This window comes from Felis catus, chromosome D1 (genome assembly GCF_018350175.1).
Source record: "Felis catus isolate Fca126 chromosome D1, F.catus_Fca126_mat1.0, whole genome shotgun sequence".
NCBI classification, from domain to species: Eukaryota; Metazoa; Chordata; class Mammalia; order Carnivora; family Felidae; genus Felis; species Felis catus.
In genome coordinates, this window is record NC_058377.1 from 1,926,680 (window position 1) to 1,945,354 (window position 18,675).

At 38.7% G+C, this 18,675-nt stretch overlaps 1 protein-coding gene across 13 annotated transcripts in view; it reads left to right on the top strand.

The window, feature by feature from the left end:
- DYNC2H1 (dynein cytoplasmic 2 heavy chain 1) overlaps positions 1–18,675 on the top strand; it is a 353,260-nt gene that overhangs the window by 256,070 nt on the left and 78,515 nt on the right. For all 13 annotated transcript variants that reach the window (XM_045038203.1, XM_045038204.1, XM_045038198.1 and 10 more), the window contains one exon: positions 2,112–2,321. In XM_045038203.1, the coding sequence (XP_044894138.1) occupies positions 2,112–2,321 (210 nt within the window). The remainder of the gene's footprint in view (positions 1–2,111; positions 2,322–18,675) is intronic.

The window sequence follows — 18,675 nt, forward strand, 5'->3', positions numbered from 1 at the left end:
CAGAGCAGCCATCTGACCTGGTAATGGGCTGTTGGATCTTTCTGCCCTTGAACTTCCTCTTAGAACTTAGTCCTATTTTATTTCCTTTTTTGTTCCCTTCCTCCCCTTTCCCTTCCACAATCTTGTCAGAAATCCATTTCTGGAGAGACATAGTTTCTTCCAGGAATTTCAAACTTTTGACCTTTCTCATTAAGAATGATGCATTTATACTTATATGCATTACATATATGCAGTACATACGTGTGTCTGATTAGGAATGGGTTTGTATATAGATTACATGTACGTGTTACCTACATGTGTCTGATTAGGAACGCGTTTATATATGTGTTACGCGCGCGTGTGTGTGAGAGAGAGAGAGACAGAGCTGTCCCTCTGTTGTCCCAGAACCACTGCACCTTTTCTCTACCTTGGGGTCTCTTAGTTTCCAGCTGCTGGAAAGAAACCATTGTCTCTTATCCGGAGGCCCAGTGGGATCTGCGTGGCCCTGGAGTGTCTCTCGTTAGCCGTGTGCTCTCCCTGAGCCTCTCCGTGATCGCGACAATGAAGCACTCCGTTAACTGAAACCCTAAGTCACACACTCATTTCTGTCTTTGAGTTGAGTAAACTCTTGGTTTGGGCTTAATCATAGGGACTAAGACTCACGAAAGGTGGTTTCTGCCCCAGAAAGATTTTAGGAAATAATTATCTGGAGAAGAATGTAGAATTACCAGAGGATGAAACTGAACTTACTACTGCATGGAAATGAAGATATTACCCCCTTTTCTGTAACCTTTGTACAACTACCTATCTGTTGTGTCTGTTTCTAGTTTGTTTTTTGGCTCTTTAAAATGATTGTATGTTGAGTCTTTTAATATCTTCCTTATCCTAGAAAAAGTATGTTGGACAAAGACGTGGCCATGTGACCAGGAAAAACCACCGCCTCTGTGCACTTGTTGGTCATTGTTGTATACACCGCGGGTAAACGTACAAGAGACCACAGTCTTACCAGTGTCATCGAGTCACATATCTCACAGGACCTTGATGTCACATAGACCAATGCATGAGTCAGTGATAATGTCCCCTAGAGCCTGGCAATGTACCGCCCAAGGGACACACCTGCCCTCATTTTCTGGAAATAGTTTTATTGAAACCCTGCCTTGTCTTTTCATTTCTGTGCTGTCTGTGGCCACTTTGACACCACAACAGCATACTTGAGTAATTATGACAGAGAACTTAGGACCCACAAAGCCTGGTGTGTTTGCTCTCTGGACCTTCGTGGGAAAAATTGCTAACCTTTGGCCTAGTCAATGCTAGAATTTCCATGGGTGACAAAAATACTCTGAGAGAGAACCATCTTCTAAAATCTCTGTTAAAAACAAAATACTACTTCGTGTGTCATTTTACTTAAGTCTAATATAGTATCCTAGTTAGAAAATTATTTCAGTTAAAATACAAAATCCTGGATTTGCACCTATTTTGTGCCCAGTTAGGGTAGGTTTCCTTGTGTAAAAGATAATCCTTGCTTCATAGTTAAGATTTAAAGTATCCATAACCATTTCCCCCAGCAGCTCCATAATCACACAATGATTTTCTCTGAATACACTTGGGTTTTTAATGACAAGATGAACTTTAAAATGTCAAAGCCATTCTTCAAAGGAACACAATTTACTCAAATGTATTTAGTCATTAGAAAAAGGGTTTCCCTAAAATAATCAGCTGACTAAAGATACAACTGTAATCCCTCAGTAGTTTCACCATAAATTATGCTGTTTGGATGTTGTAATTTATTCATGGTGATTTTAGCTCATACGTATTTGAATTAAATATCCATTCACATTTGTTTGAAAGCGTGATGTCTTCTCTGTGTATTCATAGTGTAGCTGTACTGTGCTCTCTGCATTGATCCCCATTCTTGCTCCTGTGCGGACCACTGCTGCTCCGTGTGGCTCCCCCAGACCCCTGCCTGCCCCTTTCCTGTGTGGTTCCACATGTAACACATGCGGCCACCTTAAGACACCAGGGTTTCAAAACCGAGTGGGACCACAGAGGATCTTAGTACCTTGTGAAGTGTTGTGGTGTCAGTAGTTTATGCCACATTTCCAGAAGGATGACATAGCATACTGTTCTTTTAGAACTCCAACCTGATTCATCAGAAGGTGTGTCCTCCTAACGATCGACAAGGGTCTCCAGTACTGTCCTTCATCGTCCTGGAACAGTTCAATGCAATTCGCTTAGTGCAGACCGTCCACCAGTCTCTTGCCGCTCTCAGCAAAGTCATCAGAGGGACCACCTTACTGAGTTCAGAAGTACAGAAACTGGCCAGCGCTTTACTAAACCAAAAGGTAAGCCCAATTAAGGACACGTGTTTTTATTTCCTTATAAAAAGTGACTGTTCCATTATGTATGCATTTGTCAAGTCTTACAGTTAATAGTAATAGAAAATCCAAGTCAAACTAGCTTAAGCCAGGTAGGAATTCATTGGCTGATATCAGTGGAGGATCCCAGGGGGGCCAACATGAAGTCATCTTGAAGCAGGGGCTTCAAATTGTCACTAGGATCTTAGCTTGTGTTGTTTATCTACCTGTCTAGGCACGTTGTATGTGAGTGCATAGACACACACATGTATATGTGTGCATGTGTTTGTGTATATATGTATGTATGTGTATATATGCATATAGGTGTGTATGTTTGTATATGTGTGTGTGTGTGTGTGGATGTGTATATATGAATGTGTATGTGTGTATAAATATGTATGTATGTGTATATATGTGTGTATGTGTATATGTATGTGTATATGTATATGTATGTGTGTATGGATGGGTGGGTGTGTATATATGTACATGTGCATGTACATATGGATAGATGTGTGTGTATGTATGTGTGTATATACGTGTATGTATGTGTGTATATACGTATATGTGTGTGTATATACATATGTGTATGTATGCATATGTGTGTATACATGTAGGTGTGTATGCATATGTATGTATATATGTATGTGTGTATATATGTATGTGTGTATATATGTATGTGTATACGTATGGATGGATGTGTATATATGCATGTGTGTATATATGTATGTGTGCATGTGTGTGTATATATGTATGTGTGTAAGTATGGATGGGTGTGTATGTGTGTATATATGTATGTGTATGTATATATGTACGTGTCTACATATGGGTGGATGTGTATATATGTATGTATGTGTATGCATATATGTATGTGTGTACATATAGATGGATGTGTATATATGTATGTGTGTGTATATATGATGTGTGTATATGTATGCATGCGTTCATATATATATATGTGCATGTATGCATGTGTATGTATATGTGTGTGTGCATGTATGGATGGATGTGTATATATGTGTGTATGCATGTGTGTATGTATATGTGTATATATGTATGTGTGTATATGTGTATGTATGTGTGTATTATGTATGCATGTGTATATGTGTGTATATGTATGTGTGTGGATGGATGTGTATATATGTATGTATGCATGTGTACATTTATATGTATGTGTGTATGTATGTATGTGTGTATGTATGAGTGGATGTGTATATATGTATGCGTGTGTCTGTGTGTGTGTGTGTGTATGTATATATATGTATGTATGTGTGTTGATTTCACTTTGGGGCAGGTTCTCTGTACATGGTGGTATCCTGGCAGTCTGAGTCTTATTATCCTCTGAGCTCCAAGTCCAACAGAAAAGAAACCTTTTTCCCAGTAACTCAAGCAAAAATCTTGGGATTAGCTGTAATCCAAAATGATTGGCTTGTGTAGTTCCTTGGTTGTTCTCTGGGCAGGATTTGCAAAGCTCTCATTGGCTAGGGCTTCGCCTGAATGCCCGTCCCAGCAGCTGGAGATAGATTCAGCTTCATCTGTTAATGTGTATACTGCAAGTAAGGGAGGGATGGTTATCTGGTGGAAAAATCAAGGTACTTTTAGCAGAAGAAAGGGAAATCATGTCTCTTGCTGAATAATTAGCATGTGTGTGACATGTATGTATGTGTGTATGTACAGACATGTACACATGTCAGTAAAATCCATGTATTACAGATCCATGGGGAGAAACAAAATGATTGGAGTATCTGCCGTAGGTTTATTTTAGTGACTTGGAGAATGTAAACCCTGCAGAACTTGGCATCTGGAGAAGATGTCTCTGGGTTCTATAGGAACTTAGAAAAGAGTCTGATTCTCCCCCCACGCCCTGACACTATTTACCCTTAACATAGGGAAAACCCTGATGCTCACCTTAAAGTCTGGTCTGTTTGAACATAGAAGATGGTGTTGCTATAACTACTTGAATCAATCATAACCAAAATGCTGTAGTATGTTACACTAGAAGTTGTATCTAATTGATTTTTAAAGTAGATACATCACCTATCATGAAAGCTTCTTACCATTTCAAGGAAATCCAGGATTCTAAGAGCTTTGAAGAACTTTCCGTTAATTAGCTCATTAATCACCACATTAACAATACAAGGTGGTGCTACTGTTAACATTATTCTAGTGTGAGGATCCTGAGGCAGAATGTGTTAAGTGACCTAACCAGAGACACAGAGGTATTAAATGGCTTAACTGTTATACCAGTAGTTGTACAGTCAAGATGAACCCAGGCAGGTCTCCCTTCCATATAAATGTAAAAGATGTAAATTTATCAACACTTTAATCTTCATGAGAGTGTATTTCTTTAAAATCCAACTACATGCTGCCTAAGGGCAAGATGTATGGTATTACATTTAATTACAGTGGAATTAGGTGTAGGAGGAGAGTAACACTGATGGCAGAACACCGCTTATACAGTAGAGAACAGAGTTCAGGGGGACTCGTGTACGATAGAGTGTAGAAAATTAAGCTTAGGTCAGATCTTCAGGCTTTTAAAAAGCCGAAGAAAAGGTGTTGGGATTAAAATCTGTAGGCAATAACAGTATTTTTATGTAGAAATAATGACACAGAATGGCTAAGAATGTGGCCTGTGGAATAGGTCTGTCTGCCACTTAGGAGCTGTGGGCAAGTCATGTAAACCTCTCTAAACTTTTTTTTTTAAGTTTATTATGATTTTCTAATATAATTTATTGTCTAGTTAGCTAACCTACAGAGTTTATAGTGAGCTCTTTGTTTTGAGAGTAGATTTCCCATGGTTCATCACTTACATACAACACCCAGTGCTCATCCCAACAAGTCCCCTCCTCAGTGCCCATCCCCCATCTAGCCCATCCCCCAACCCACCCCACCCCCCTGCAACCCTGTTTGTTCTCTGTCTTTAAGAGTCTCTTATGGTTTGCCTTGCCCTCTGTTTGACACCATTTTTTCCCCTTCCCTTCCCCCGTTGTCTTCTGTTAAGTTTCTCAAATTCCACATATGAGTAAAAACATGTTATCTGTCTTTCTCTGACTGACTTCTTTCACTTAGCATAATACTTTCCAGTTCCATCCACGTTGTTGTAAATGGCATGATTTCATTCTTTTGAGAGAGAGGGAGAGACAGCGTGTGCGCGCATGCCAGCAGGGCAGAAGCAGAGAGAGAGGGAGACAGAGAATCCCAAGCAGGCTCCGCATCACGGGGGCTCCATCCCTCAAACCATGAGACCATGACCTGAGCCGAAATCAAGAGTCAGGTGCTTAACCCACTGAGCCTCCCAGGTGCCCCTAAACTTAGTTTTCTTACTTGTCAGATAAGGATAATAATGGTACCTAGTCTAAGGGATTGGTATGGAAATTAAATTGACTCATAGGTAAAGTGCTTGGCACCTTAGAGCAAGAATCCTCTAAATTTTAGTTGTTTTTGTTACTGTTACTTTAAGAGAACTTTTTTATGTAAAAAGCTGCTTTTGGAGTAGCTGACTGGTAACACTGCAAAACAAGTTAACAGAAGTAGGGATGCCACATACGTTATTGTGTAGTCACCCTACCAAGAGGTGGTTAGGGCCTGGAGTGGGGTAATCAAGCGGGTCGTATGTGGTGTTAATCGGCATACCTGGCCTGTAAACCATCTGGGTGAATTTGGGCATAAACACTTGAAAAAATGAAGAAATATTTTTTATAATTGTATAATAATTTGGCTTACATTAAGACCATATTGAAAGATGATAAATTCAATGGGCTTTATTATGTGAACATTTCCCATGAGTAGGACCAAGGGATGGTGTTTTTCGCAAGGTCATAGATTTTTCATTCTTGATAGCAAGTCTTTCTCTTCTTTGGCTCACTGAACTCTACTCAGTGTTTGCACGCTTGGCACAGCACCAGGGCCGGATGACTTCTTCATTACGGTGAGTTTAGGGTGTAGACAATCTTCATTAATGTACTTTTTTTTCTTTTTTCTTTTTTTTTTTTTTTTAATTTTTTTTTCTTCAACGTTTATTTATTTTTGGGACAGAGAGAGACAGAGCATGAATGGGGGAGGGGCAGAGAGAGAGGGAGACACAGAATCGGAAACAGGCTCCAGGCTCTGAGCCATCAGCCCAGAGCCTGACGCAGGGCTCGAACTCACGGACCGCAAGATCGTGACCTGGCTGAAGTCGGACGCTTAACTGACTGCGCCACCCAGGCGCCCCTTCATTAATGTATTAAATGAAAGTTTGTGTGTTACACTTGGAATTGAGATATACAGCCTCTAAAATATCACTGTTTTTGAAATACTTTTTGTAATTTGCCAAAAAGTATTTCACAAACAGTGGTATTGAAAACAAATTGATTAAACTTCTTTCCGAGGATGAAAGTATGTTTTGCAAAGCACATTTATATTATACCCCAGAGAATGTTTCGAGATGTGTCCGGGTGTCTGATGAGACTCCGCTGAGACCAGGCTGACCTTCACCAAGACAAGATCCATAAAATAGTTTCTGACATTTACTTCCCAATGAGTTTTACCAAAAATTGTGGGTCCAGTACTATCCCATTTCTTTCAAGATAAAAATTAAATGTTTTATTACATTTGAATGTGACAAGTTCTGTATTAAGTGATATGATTTAATGTAATTTAGGAAATAGTTCAGTACTTGACATTTTCTTTACTGTGTCTGACGTGATTGGAGTAAGACTTAAGAGAATTATGACTTTTATTTGTTTGACAGATTCTGATAATTTACTAAAACTTCTTTTGTAAAAAGTCACAATACTTACAATGTTTGTTAAAGACAACAATACTGTAAAATATTGTTACTCTTCTTTTCATATTAGGACGTAGGCTTTAAATTACGATTTAAAAGCTAAGAATTGAAAAGATACAATACAAAATCATTTCGTCCTTCTGGCTGAACAGTGCACTCTGTTCAGATGGGCATCTGTACATACGGAGCTGCACTGCCGAGGCTCAGGGCGTCTAAGAGTTAAGATCTCCTCTGCTGGACAGTATGTCCTTTACTCCTGTCCCTGCCCTGGTCTCCTTGACAGCAGGGGTCTCACAGTGGGTCCTCCAGACCAGGTGCACCCACAGCACCTGGGCCCCAACCCTGACTGTGGTGATCACACTCTGTGTTACCCTGACTCTATGTGTTGTCAGACATTGATGTGGTTCTGCTGCGTGCCCACGCCATCTGTGGTCAGAACTCTGTGAAGACAGGTGGGAGCCGTGGTCACCTTCACGCTTCCCTGCCCCACCCACCAGTGTCGATGACCACCCCCATCATTACTCCCTCTTCTAAAGTTTACCTACCTTCATGCAAATAGTGCTTTAAAAAGTCATCAAATGTTTAACCGAATGATAATCATTAATAGTGAATGATTGGTGTTTTTCTATTAAAGTAGTAGCACACGTTTTACATAAACTTTACCAGTTCAGAGCACTTTTGTAGCCCTTTGCTCATCTTCTGCTCTCATCATCCCCCTTCTACTTAGAAAACTAAAGCAGAAAGGGGATGCTATCCTATAAAGTGTCAGAGCCCACACTGCAATCCCCATGCTGTTTCCTACATCTGTGTTCTTCCCACCCTGTCCGCCGCTTACTCATTACTTATATCACACAACTACACGGTGGTCTTTGTTCTAAGAGACACTCACCTGCTTTGTGAGCATTGAACTCCACGTACTCCTCTCCAAAGGCTTATCAAATGCTGGCATGGAATTGCCCCATCTCCTCATCTCTCGCTTCACTTATAACTAGAATTCTGTTAGATACACGTACAAATGGAAATCACTTCCTACTGATGTACATAAGAGCACAGGGGCCTGTGAAGACCCAGAATCTCCAGTATCTTGGAATTCTCTTTCAGTATACCTAACTTAATACCATTTTTGTGCATGATAAGAGAACATAAACTTTTTCTTTTTAGAAGAGATTTTAACTTTAGAGTTTATTCTTCTCTTTGTCCTTTTTTCTTAATTTAGCAGTGGAAATGGAAGTACAATGTTATAAGACTTTCATGCTATATGTGAAGTTTCATTAATATTATTTGAAGTTTTATTAGCATCCCTTAATATTTATTGTTATTTGAAGATAGACCATAGTAAGTTAAAAGTGTGTACTAGGGAGGGGCCAGGATGGTGGAGCAGGTGGAAGTTCTCTGCTTCTCTCCTTGAAATGCAGCTAGATCAGCACCAAACCATCCTGCACACCTAGAAAATTGATCTGAGGATTAACAGAACAATCTGCATAACTTCAGCCACAGAACTCAGCAGATATGAGGCCTGAAGAGGTGAACTGGGGGAGAGAGAAGCCATGGAGGGTAGGGAGCTATTGCAGAGAAAGGACAGAGATGGGGGGAGTGCAGGAAAAGCATGCCCCCTAAGAGCAGCTGGAGAGAAAGAGAAAGGTGGAAACATCCACAAGGGATTGAACAAGAAAGGGAGAAAGGAGAGGGTTTCGGCACTATTAGGACTCTAGAAACGGGGGAGCACAGAGTTGGAAACTCCGGAGCTCGATAGCTGGTGGAGCTTTGGTGGCGAGGAAAGGTGAATCCCCATTAACAGGCAGCGAGGTCCTCAGGGCACATGGGGAGAAACGGTTCACCTGCTTGAAGGGCATTTGATAGAGGCTATGTGGTCTCTCCATGGGCATAGGTCCCAATGGACCCTGGAGAATAGCCACGTTTGGTGGTGTTGGAACAAGGACATTAGGGTACAGTGAAGCCTGGTGCCATTTATGTGTTGTGATTTGTCATAGTCCCTGAACCACTACTGCTACACAGTTGTGCGTACTTTTTCTAGGGCAGGCTGGCACCTGGTGGCAGTCTCTGGACCTCTGCAGTGGCACGGTTGCATGAGCATTCCTGGAGGCAGCCAGCAACCAGCCATTGCTCGGGGAGACCCTCCCCCAGAAGGTTAGAGCAGGTCCAAACTGCAGGGCTCTCAGAAGTGAGGGGTTTGGAAGCACAGCCCCATCTGACATAAAATTTGGGAGAGAGGTTCTGCTTGGCAGGCTGACAGCATGGACATGGACAGTGTAGAAGCGGGGAGTGGATGGAAACCAGAGACAAAGGAGGCATGCCTGATGACTGCTTGGTGAGAGCACAGAATTCTGGTGTTAGAGACTGGGAAGCTGGGTGATGCCATTTTCACCTCTCCTGCACACGCACATGCGCACCACACTGATCCACCCCAGTAACCTAAGCATTACCACTTAGTGGAGAATGGAGCTATCGCACCAAGCACTTACCCAACTGTGCCCTCCAAGAACATGCTCTACAAGACCACTACAAGTCCCTCTGCCTACTTAGTGCACAGACTATAAAGTGCTTCATAGTTAGATTTCTAGGGGAAACTGAATGTAATTTCATTCTATGCGCTGGTCCATCGAGTCCTTTTTTTTTCTTGTTCTTGGGTGCAAAAAGAGAAAAAATATTTTCATTTTCTGTTTTTATGAAAAAGTTTTAAAATTTCTTTTACTATATACTCCATATTTTTATTTTTTTGTGAATTGTTTATTCTATTTTACTTTATTTCATTTTATTCTATTTTATTGTATACCTTTCTATTAATTTTTAATGGTTTGTCTTTTTTATTTTCTATCCCTTTTTTCTCTATTCTTTCAAGCTTATTTCAACAACCAGACAAAAATACATGTAAGATCTAGCTTCCTTTATTTGTTTTTTTTGAATTGTTTTGAATTTTTTTAATTTTATTTTTTATTAATTCTTTTTTTCCCTCCAAAATGACAAAAAGAAGGAATTTACCACAAAAGAAAGAACAGGAAGAAATAGCCAGGGACTTAATACAGATATCAACAAGATGTCTGAACCCGCATTTAGAATCATAAAAATACTAGAATACTAACTGGGGTTGAAAAAAGCATAGAATCCCTTTCTGTGGAGATAAAATAAGTAGTCTAGTCAGGGCAAAATAAAAAATGTTAACTGAGCTGCAATCTCAAATGTATGCCACAGTGCCAAGGATGGATGAAGCAGAGTAGCGAATTAGCAGTGTAGAGGACAAACTTACGGAGAATAATGAAGCAGGAAAAAAGAGGGAAACTAAGGCAAAGGAGCATGATAGAAGAATTAGAGAACAAAATGACTAATTAAAAAGGAATAACATCTGAGTCATAGGAGTCCCAGAAGATGAAGAGAGAGAAAAAGGGGTAGACGGGTTATGTGAGCAACTCATAGTGGAAAGCTTTCCTAACCTGGGGAAAGACACAGACATCAAAATCCAGGAAGCACAGACTTCCATTAGATTCAACAAAAACGGGCCATCAACAAGGCATATCGTAGTCACATTTACAAAATATACAAAGAATCATGAAAGCAGCAAAAAAAAAAAAAAAAAGTCCTTAACCTATAAGGGAAGACAGATCAGATTCACAGCAGACCTATCCACAGAAACATGGCAGACCAGAAAGAGTGGCAGGATATATTCAACATGCTGAATTGGAAAAAATATGTGGCCAAGAATTCTTTATTCAGCAAGGCTGTCTTCAAAATAGAAGGAGAGATAAAGACTTTCCCAGACAAACAAAAACTAAAGGAGTTTGTGACCATTCAACCAGCCCTGTAAGAAATTTCAAAGGGGAGTCTCTGAGGGGAGAAAAGATGAAACAAAACAAAAAAGACCAAAAGCAACAAAGACTAGCAAGCACCAGAGAACACCACCAGAAACTCCAAGTCTACAGGCAACACAATGGCAATAAATTCGTATCTTTCAGTATTCACTCTAAATGTCAATGGACTAAACGCTCCAATCAAAAGACATAGGGTAATAGATGGATAAGAAAACAAGATCTCTATATGCTGTTTACAAGAGACCCACTTTAGACCTAAAGACACCTTAAGATTGAAAATAAAGGGATGGAGAACCATCTATCATATTAATGGTTGCCAAAGGAAAGCTGGAGTTGCCATACTCCTATCAGACAATCTATATTTTAAAATAAAGACTGTAACAAGAGATGAAGAAGGGCATTATATCATAATTAAGGGGTCTGTACACCAAGAGAGTCTAACCATTGTAAACATTTATGCCCCCAACGTGGAAGTACCCAAATATATAAAACAATTACAAACATAAACTCACTGACAATAATAGTAGGGAACTTCGACTCCCCACTTACAGCAGTGGACAGATCATCTAAGCAGAAAATCAACAATGAAACAGTGTCTTTGAATGACGCATTGAACCAGATGGACTTAAAAGATATATTCAGAACATTTCATCCTGAGGCAGTGGAATACATTCTTCTCAAGTGCATGTGGAACATTTCTCCAGAGGAGATTGCATACTGGGATACAAATCAGCCCCCAACAAGTACAAAAGTACAAATTGAGATCATACCGTGCATATTTTCAGACCACAGCACCGTGAAACTTGAAATCAACTACAAGAAAAAAAATGGAAAAACAACAAATACTTGAGGATAAAGGAACATTCTATTAAAGAATGAATGAGTTAACCAAGAAGTTAAAGAGAAAATTAACAAGTACATGGAAGCCAATGAAAATGATAACACCACAGCCCAAAACCTCTGATGTGCAGCAAAGGTGATCAGAAGAGGAAAGTATATAGCAATCCAGGCCTTCCTAAAGAAGGAAGAAAGGTCCCAGATACACAACCTAACCTTACCCCTCCAGAGCTAGAAAAGAGCAGCAAATAAAACCCCAAACTGGCAGAAGAAATAGGAAATAATAAAGATTAGAACAGAAATCAATACTGTTGCCCCCAAAATAAAATAAAATAAAATATAATAAAGCATAAAACAGAACAGATCAGTCTAACCCGGAGCTGGTTCTTTGAAAGAATTAACAAAATTGATAAACTTCTAGCCAGTTTGATAAAAAGAAAAAGGAAAATAAATAAAATCAGGAATGAAAGAGGAGAGATCACAACCAACACTTCAGAAATACAAACAATAATAAGAGATATTATGACCAATTATATGCCAATAAATTAGGCAACCTGGAAGAAGTGGACAAATTAGTAGAAACATAAATCACCAAAAGTGAAACAAGAAGAAATAGAAAACTTGAATTGAGCCATAACCAGTAAAGAAATTGAATTAGTAGTCAAAATTCTCTCAAAAAACAAGAGTCCAGGGCCTGACAGCTTTCCAGGGGGAATTCTACCAAACATTTAAAGAAGGGTTAACACCTACTTTTTGAAGCTGTTCCAAAACCTAGAACTGGAAGGGAAACTGCCAAAGACATCCTATGAGGCCAGTATTACATTGATTCCAAAACCAGACATAGACCCCACTAAAAACGAGAACTATAGACCAATTTCCCTGATGAACATGGATGCAAAAATTCTCAACAAGACACTAGCCAACCAGATCCAACAATACATTAAAAGAATTATTCACCACGATCAAGTGGGACTTATACCTGCAATGAAGGGCTAGTTCAATATTCACAAATGAATGTGATTCATCACATCAGTAAAAGAAAAGAGATCCTCTCAGTAGATACAGAGAAAGCACATGACAAAATATAGCATCCCTTCTTGATTAAAAACCCTTAAGAAAGTGGGGATAGAGGATCATACCTCAAGATTATAAAAGTCATATACAAAAGACCCACAGCTAATATCATCCTCGGTGGGGAAGAACTAAGAGCTTTTCCCTTAAGGTCAGGAACACAACAGGGATGTTACACTTGCCACTGTTATTCAACATAGTATTGGAAGTCCTAGCCTCAACAGTCAGACAACACAAAGAAATAAAAGGCATCCAAATGGTCAAGGAGGAAGTCAAACTTTCATCCTTTGCAGATGACATGATACTCTATGTGGAAAACCCAAAAGATTCTACCAAAACACTGCTAGAACTGATCCATGAATTCAGCACAATTGCAGGTTGTGAAATCAGTGCACAGAAATCGGTTGTATTTCTATACACCAACAGTGAAGCAGCAGAAAGAGAAATCAAGGAATTGATCCCATTTACAATTGCACCAAAACCCATAAAATACCTAGGAATAAACCTAACCAAAGAGGTTAAAAATCTATACACTGAAAACTGTAGAAAGCTTATGAAAGAAATTGAAGAAGACACACAAAAAATTGGAAGACATTCCAAGGTCATGAATTGGTAGAACAAATACCGTTAAAATGTTGATACTACCCAAAGCAATATACATATTCAGAATATGGACATCCCCTATCAAAATGACACCAGCATTCTTCACACAGCTAGAACAAACAATGCTAAAATTTTTCTGGAACCAGAAAAGACCCCAAATAGCCAAAGCAATCCTGAAAAAGAACACCAAAGCAGGAGGCATCACAATCCAGGACTTCAAGCTGTATTACAAAGCTGTAATCATCAAGACAGTATGGTACTGGCACAAAAACAGACACTTAGATCAATGGAACAGTATACACAACCCAGAAGTGCACCCACAAACATATGGCTAACTTATCTTTGACAAAGCAGGAAGGAATATCCAATGGAAAAAAGGCAATCTCTCCAGCAAATGGGGTTGAGAAAACTGGACAGCGACATGCAGAATATTGAACCTGGACCACTTACTTACACCATACACAAAAATAAACTCAAAATGGGTGAATGACCTAAATGTAAGGAAGCCATCAAAATCCTAGTGGAGAAAGCAGGCAAAAACCTCTTTGACACTGGATGCAGCACCTTCTTACTCAACACATCTCTGGAGGCAAGGGAAACGAAAGCAAAAATGAACTACTGGGACTTCATAAAGATAAAAATATCTGCACAGCGAAGAAAACAATCAGCAAAACTAAAAGCAACCTACGGAATGGGAGAAGATATTTGCAAATGACTTATCAGATAAAGGGTTAGTATCCAAAATCTATAAAGAACTTATCAAACTCAACACTCCCCAAAACAAATAATCCAGTGAAGCAATGGGCAAAAGGCATGAAGACGCTTCTCCAAAGAAGACATCCAGATGGCCAACCAACGTATGTTGCGACCGGCGCAACAAACACCGAGATCAGGGTCCTGAGGGTAGGGGAATGTAAGAAAAAGAGAAGAGAAGCCAGTTTGGGAACAGGAGGGTCCCCTGGGCTGATGGCCCAAGTGACGGCTTTATTGTTGCTGTACACAATCTTTTATAAGACTCTTATGGATCAGGTCATTCTAAGAATAAACAGGTTTCACATGATCACTGCCAGCCAAAACATTTAGTTCTGTGTACCTTGTGAACTTTCTAAACGGGTCACAGCAAGACCTTGTTGATAGATTGCTAGCAAAACACAGTTCCCATGTTTGTTTCTATTTGACCCGGGGTAGAAAAGGGGGGGGTAACATTACTGCCAACACCCACAGACCACAGGCTTCAGGAATTAACTTTCTCAGCTTTGACAAGGCTTTCATATGCCCTTGCAAGTGGGGGAATGGGAGGGGGAACCACCGGGTTGGCTGAGTCAACAGGAAGCCGTTGCTCGACCCGGTCTCAGCCTGGCACCAGGGTCCGGCCTCCCACAGACGTATGAAAAAAGTGCTCAACATCACTCATCATCAGGGAAATACAAATTAAAATCACAATGAGATAGCCCCCTCATACCTGTCACGATGGCTAACATTAACAACTTAGGCAATGACAGATGTTGGTGAAGATGTGGAGAAAGAGGAACCCTTTTGCCCTGCTGGCGTGAATGCAAACTGGTACAACCACTCTGGAGAACAGTATGGAAGTTCCTTAAAAAATTGAAAATAGAACTACCCTATGACCCAGCAATTGTACTACTAGGTATTTATCCAAAGAATACAGGTATGTTGTTTCAAAGGGACACATGCACCCCAGTGTTTATAGCAGCACTATTGACAATAGCCAAAATATGTAAAGAGCCCAAATGCCCATCAACAGATGAATGGATAAAGAAGATGTGGTATATATATACAATGAAGTATTACTTGGCAATCAAAAAGAATTAAATCTTGCCATGTGCAACAATGTGGATGGAACTAGAGGGTATTCTAAGTGCAATTAGTCAGAGAAAGACAAGTATCAAAGGACTTCACTCATATGTGGGATCTAAAAAACAAAATAGATGAACGTAAGGGAAGGGAAGCAAAAATAATATAAAAACAAGGAGAGGGACAAAACATAAGAGAGTACTAAATATAGAGAACAAACTGAGGGTTGCTGGAGGTGTTGAGGGTGGGGGGGATGGGCTAAATGGGCAAGGGGCATTAAGGAGGACACTTGTTGGGATGAGCACTGGGTGTTATATGTAGGGGATGAATCACTGGATTCTACTCCCAAAATCATTATTGCATTATATGCTAACTAACTTGGATGCAAATTAAAAAAAAAAAAAAAAAGATGTATACTATAAATCCCAATGCAACAAATACAAATATCACAGAGGTATGCATGATGAGTCTATATAGGACATAAGATGGAAACACATGCTTTACTTAATTAGTCCAAAAGAAAGACGAGGAAATAAGGAAGTCAGAAGTTACCAGTATCAGGAATAAGATAGGGACATCACTACGTTTCTACAGACATTCAAAGGATAATAGAATATCTTAAACAACTTTATGCTGATAAATTCAACAACTGAGATGAATTTTATGAATTTCTTGAAAGATACACACTACCAAAGCTCACTCAAGGAGAGACAGATAGCCTCTACTCCCTATTAAAGAAGTTGAATTTTATTAAAGTTCCCATAACTCTTAGAGTTTACTGCTGAAATGTAATAAATACTTAAATAATACCAACTCTGTGTAAACACTTTCAGAAAATAGAAGAGGCAGGAATATTTCACTACACTTTCTGAGACCAGCATGGCCTGATTGCAAAAGCTAACAGAGGTATTGTAATGGAAGAAATCTGTAGATTAACTTCCTTCCTGAACATAGACTCAAAACTTAACAAGATATTAGGAAATTGAACATTTGTTTCTAATTGTTCTTGCAAAAATACAAAATTCAACAAAATGTAAAAATGGATTCTAAGTGGGATTTACTCTAAGAACACAAGTTAGGTTGAATTAAAAAAAACAATGTTAATTATCATTTTAGTAGACTGATAAGAAATTACATGTTTATCTCAATAGACACAGAAAAGGCATTAGACAAAAGTCAGCGACCAGTCATGATTAAAATTTTCAGCAAATCAGGATTAATGGACCTTCTCAACCAGATAAAGGGCATCCATGAAAAAGCTGTGCTAACATAATAGTAAAGGACTGAATGCTTTCCTCTTAAGACCAGGAATAAGGCATCAAGGTCCTTTCTCACTGCTTCTATTCAGCATTGGGCTGAAGGGTCTAGCTAGCATGACAAGTTAAAAAAAAAAAAAGATAAGGCTGGAAAAGAAGAAGGAAATCTGTATTTATTTGCAGAACTTATGGTTATCTATTTTCAACGTCTTACAGAATGTACAAAAAAGTTCCAGAGCTAGTAAGAACATTTAAATTTAGCAAGGTTGTGGGATACAGAGTAAGTATGTCAAAATGATACATATTCTGGAAACAAACTATTGAAAATTGAAATTAAAAGTACTACGTGCAATTTCAGGATGAAATTGACCAAAAATGTGCAACACTTTTGTACACATTGAAAACCACAAAGTTTTGAAGAGTGACAGTAAACAAGAGTCAAATAAATGGAAAGATGCGCTGAAAGGTTGTTAAGATGTTAATTCTTCCCAAATTAATTGAGAAGTTCAAAACAACCCCAATTGGAACCACTACATAATCTTTTGTAGTGACTAACATTTGCTTCTAATTTTTTTTTTGCAAAAATACAAAAGACCTAGTGTATGCTAAATAGTATTGGAAAAGATTGAAATGAAAGATCTTACTCAGCATGATTTCAGGAACTGTTAGGAAGATACAATCGAAGCACTATGGTATTGGTATAAAAATAGATATATAGCTCAATGGAATGTAATAAAGTCCAGGAAAAGACCCACAGATGTATGATCAATTGATTTTCACCAAATATACTATGTCAATTAAAAGGGAGAAAGGAAAATCTCTTTAATAGTATAGAGCAATTGAAGAGCCAAAGCCAAAAAAAATTAATTAAAAACCTACACCTGTATCTCCAAACATATAAAAATTACCCCCAAATTGATTATACTGTTTTGAATATAAAATGTAAGCCACAGACAGGAGAAAGATTAACTAGACATACTCAACAAAGGAACATGTATGTAGAAATTTTTTGAAGTATAACTAATAATGAGAAGACAAGCATTCCAAATTTTTAAAAAATACTTGATTAGACACTTTAATAAGGTATACATATACCACATTTTATTTATCCATTTATGTATGGGAGGACACTTGGGTTGCTTCCCTATGTTGGCTTTTGTAAATAATGCTGCAGTAAACATAGTGGTGTCTGCATGTCTGCATGTATCTTTTCAAATTCTTGTGTTCATTTTTGTTGGGTAAATACCCAATAGTGGGATTACTGGATCATATGTTAATTCTGTTTTTCATTGTTTGAGTAATTTCCATACTGTTTTCCACAGTGGCTGCACCAATTTACATTTCCACCAACAGTGCACAAGGATTCCTTTTTCTCTACATCCATGGTGACACTTGATTTTTATTTCTTGTTGTTTCTTGTGTTTTTGATTGTTGCCATTCTGACAGATGTGAGGTGGAATCTCATTGTGGTTTTGATTTGCATTTTCCTGATGATGAGTGATGTTGAGCATCTTTCTAAGTATCTTTTGGCCATCTGTATGTCTTCTTTGGAAAAATGTCTATCCAGGTTCTCTGCCCATTTTTAAATTAGATTATTTGGTTTTTGAGTGTGTGTGTGTGTGTGTAGAGTTGTACAAGTTCTTTATATATTTTAGATATTTACCCCTTATCAGATAGATTATTTACAAATAGCTTCTCCCATTCAGTGTGTTGTCTTTTCCTTTTGTTGATTATTTCCTTTCTGTGAAAAAGCTTTTTATTTTGGTGTAGTCCAAATACTTTAATTTTGCTTCTGTTTCCCTTGCCTGAGGAGCATCATATCTAGAAAAGTGTTTTCTATGATGTTAAAGAAATCGCTATTTGTTTTCTTCTAGGATTGTTATGGTTTCAGGTACATTTACGTATTTAATCATTATTCAGTTTATTTATGTGTATGGTGTAAGGATGTGGATGGTTCATCCACACACATCCAGATCAGTAGATACAGAAGATATGGTGTGTGCATGTGTGTGTATGTATACAATGGCATATTGTTCAGTAGTAAAAAAGGATGAAATCCTGCCTTTTGCAGCAACACGGATGAATCCCTAGGGTACAGTGCTAAGTGAAATAAGAGAGAGAAATACTGTATGATTTCACTCATGTGTGCAATTCAAGAAACAAAATCAGCA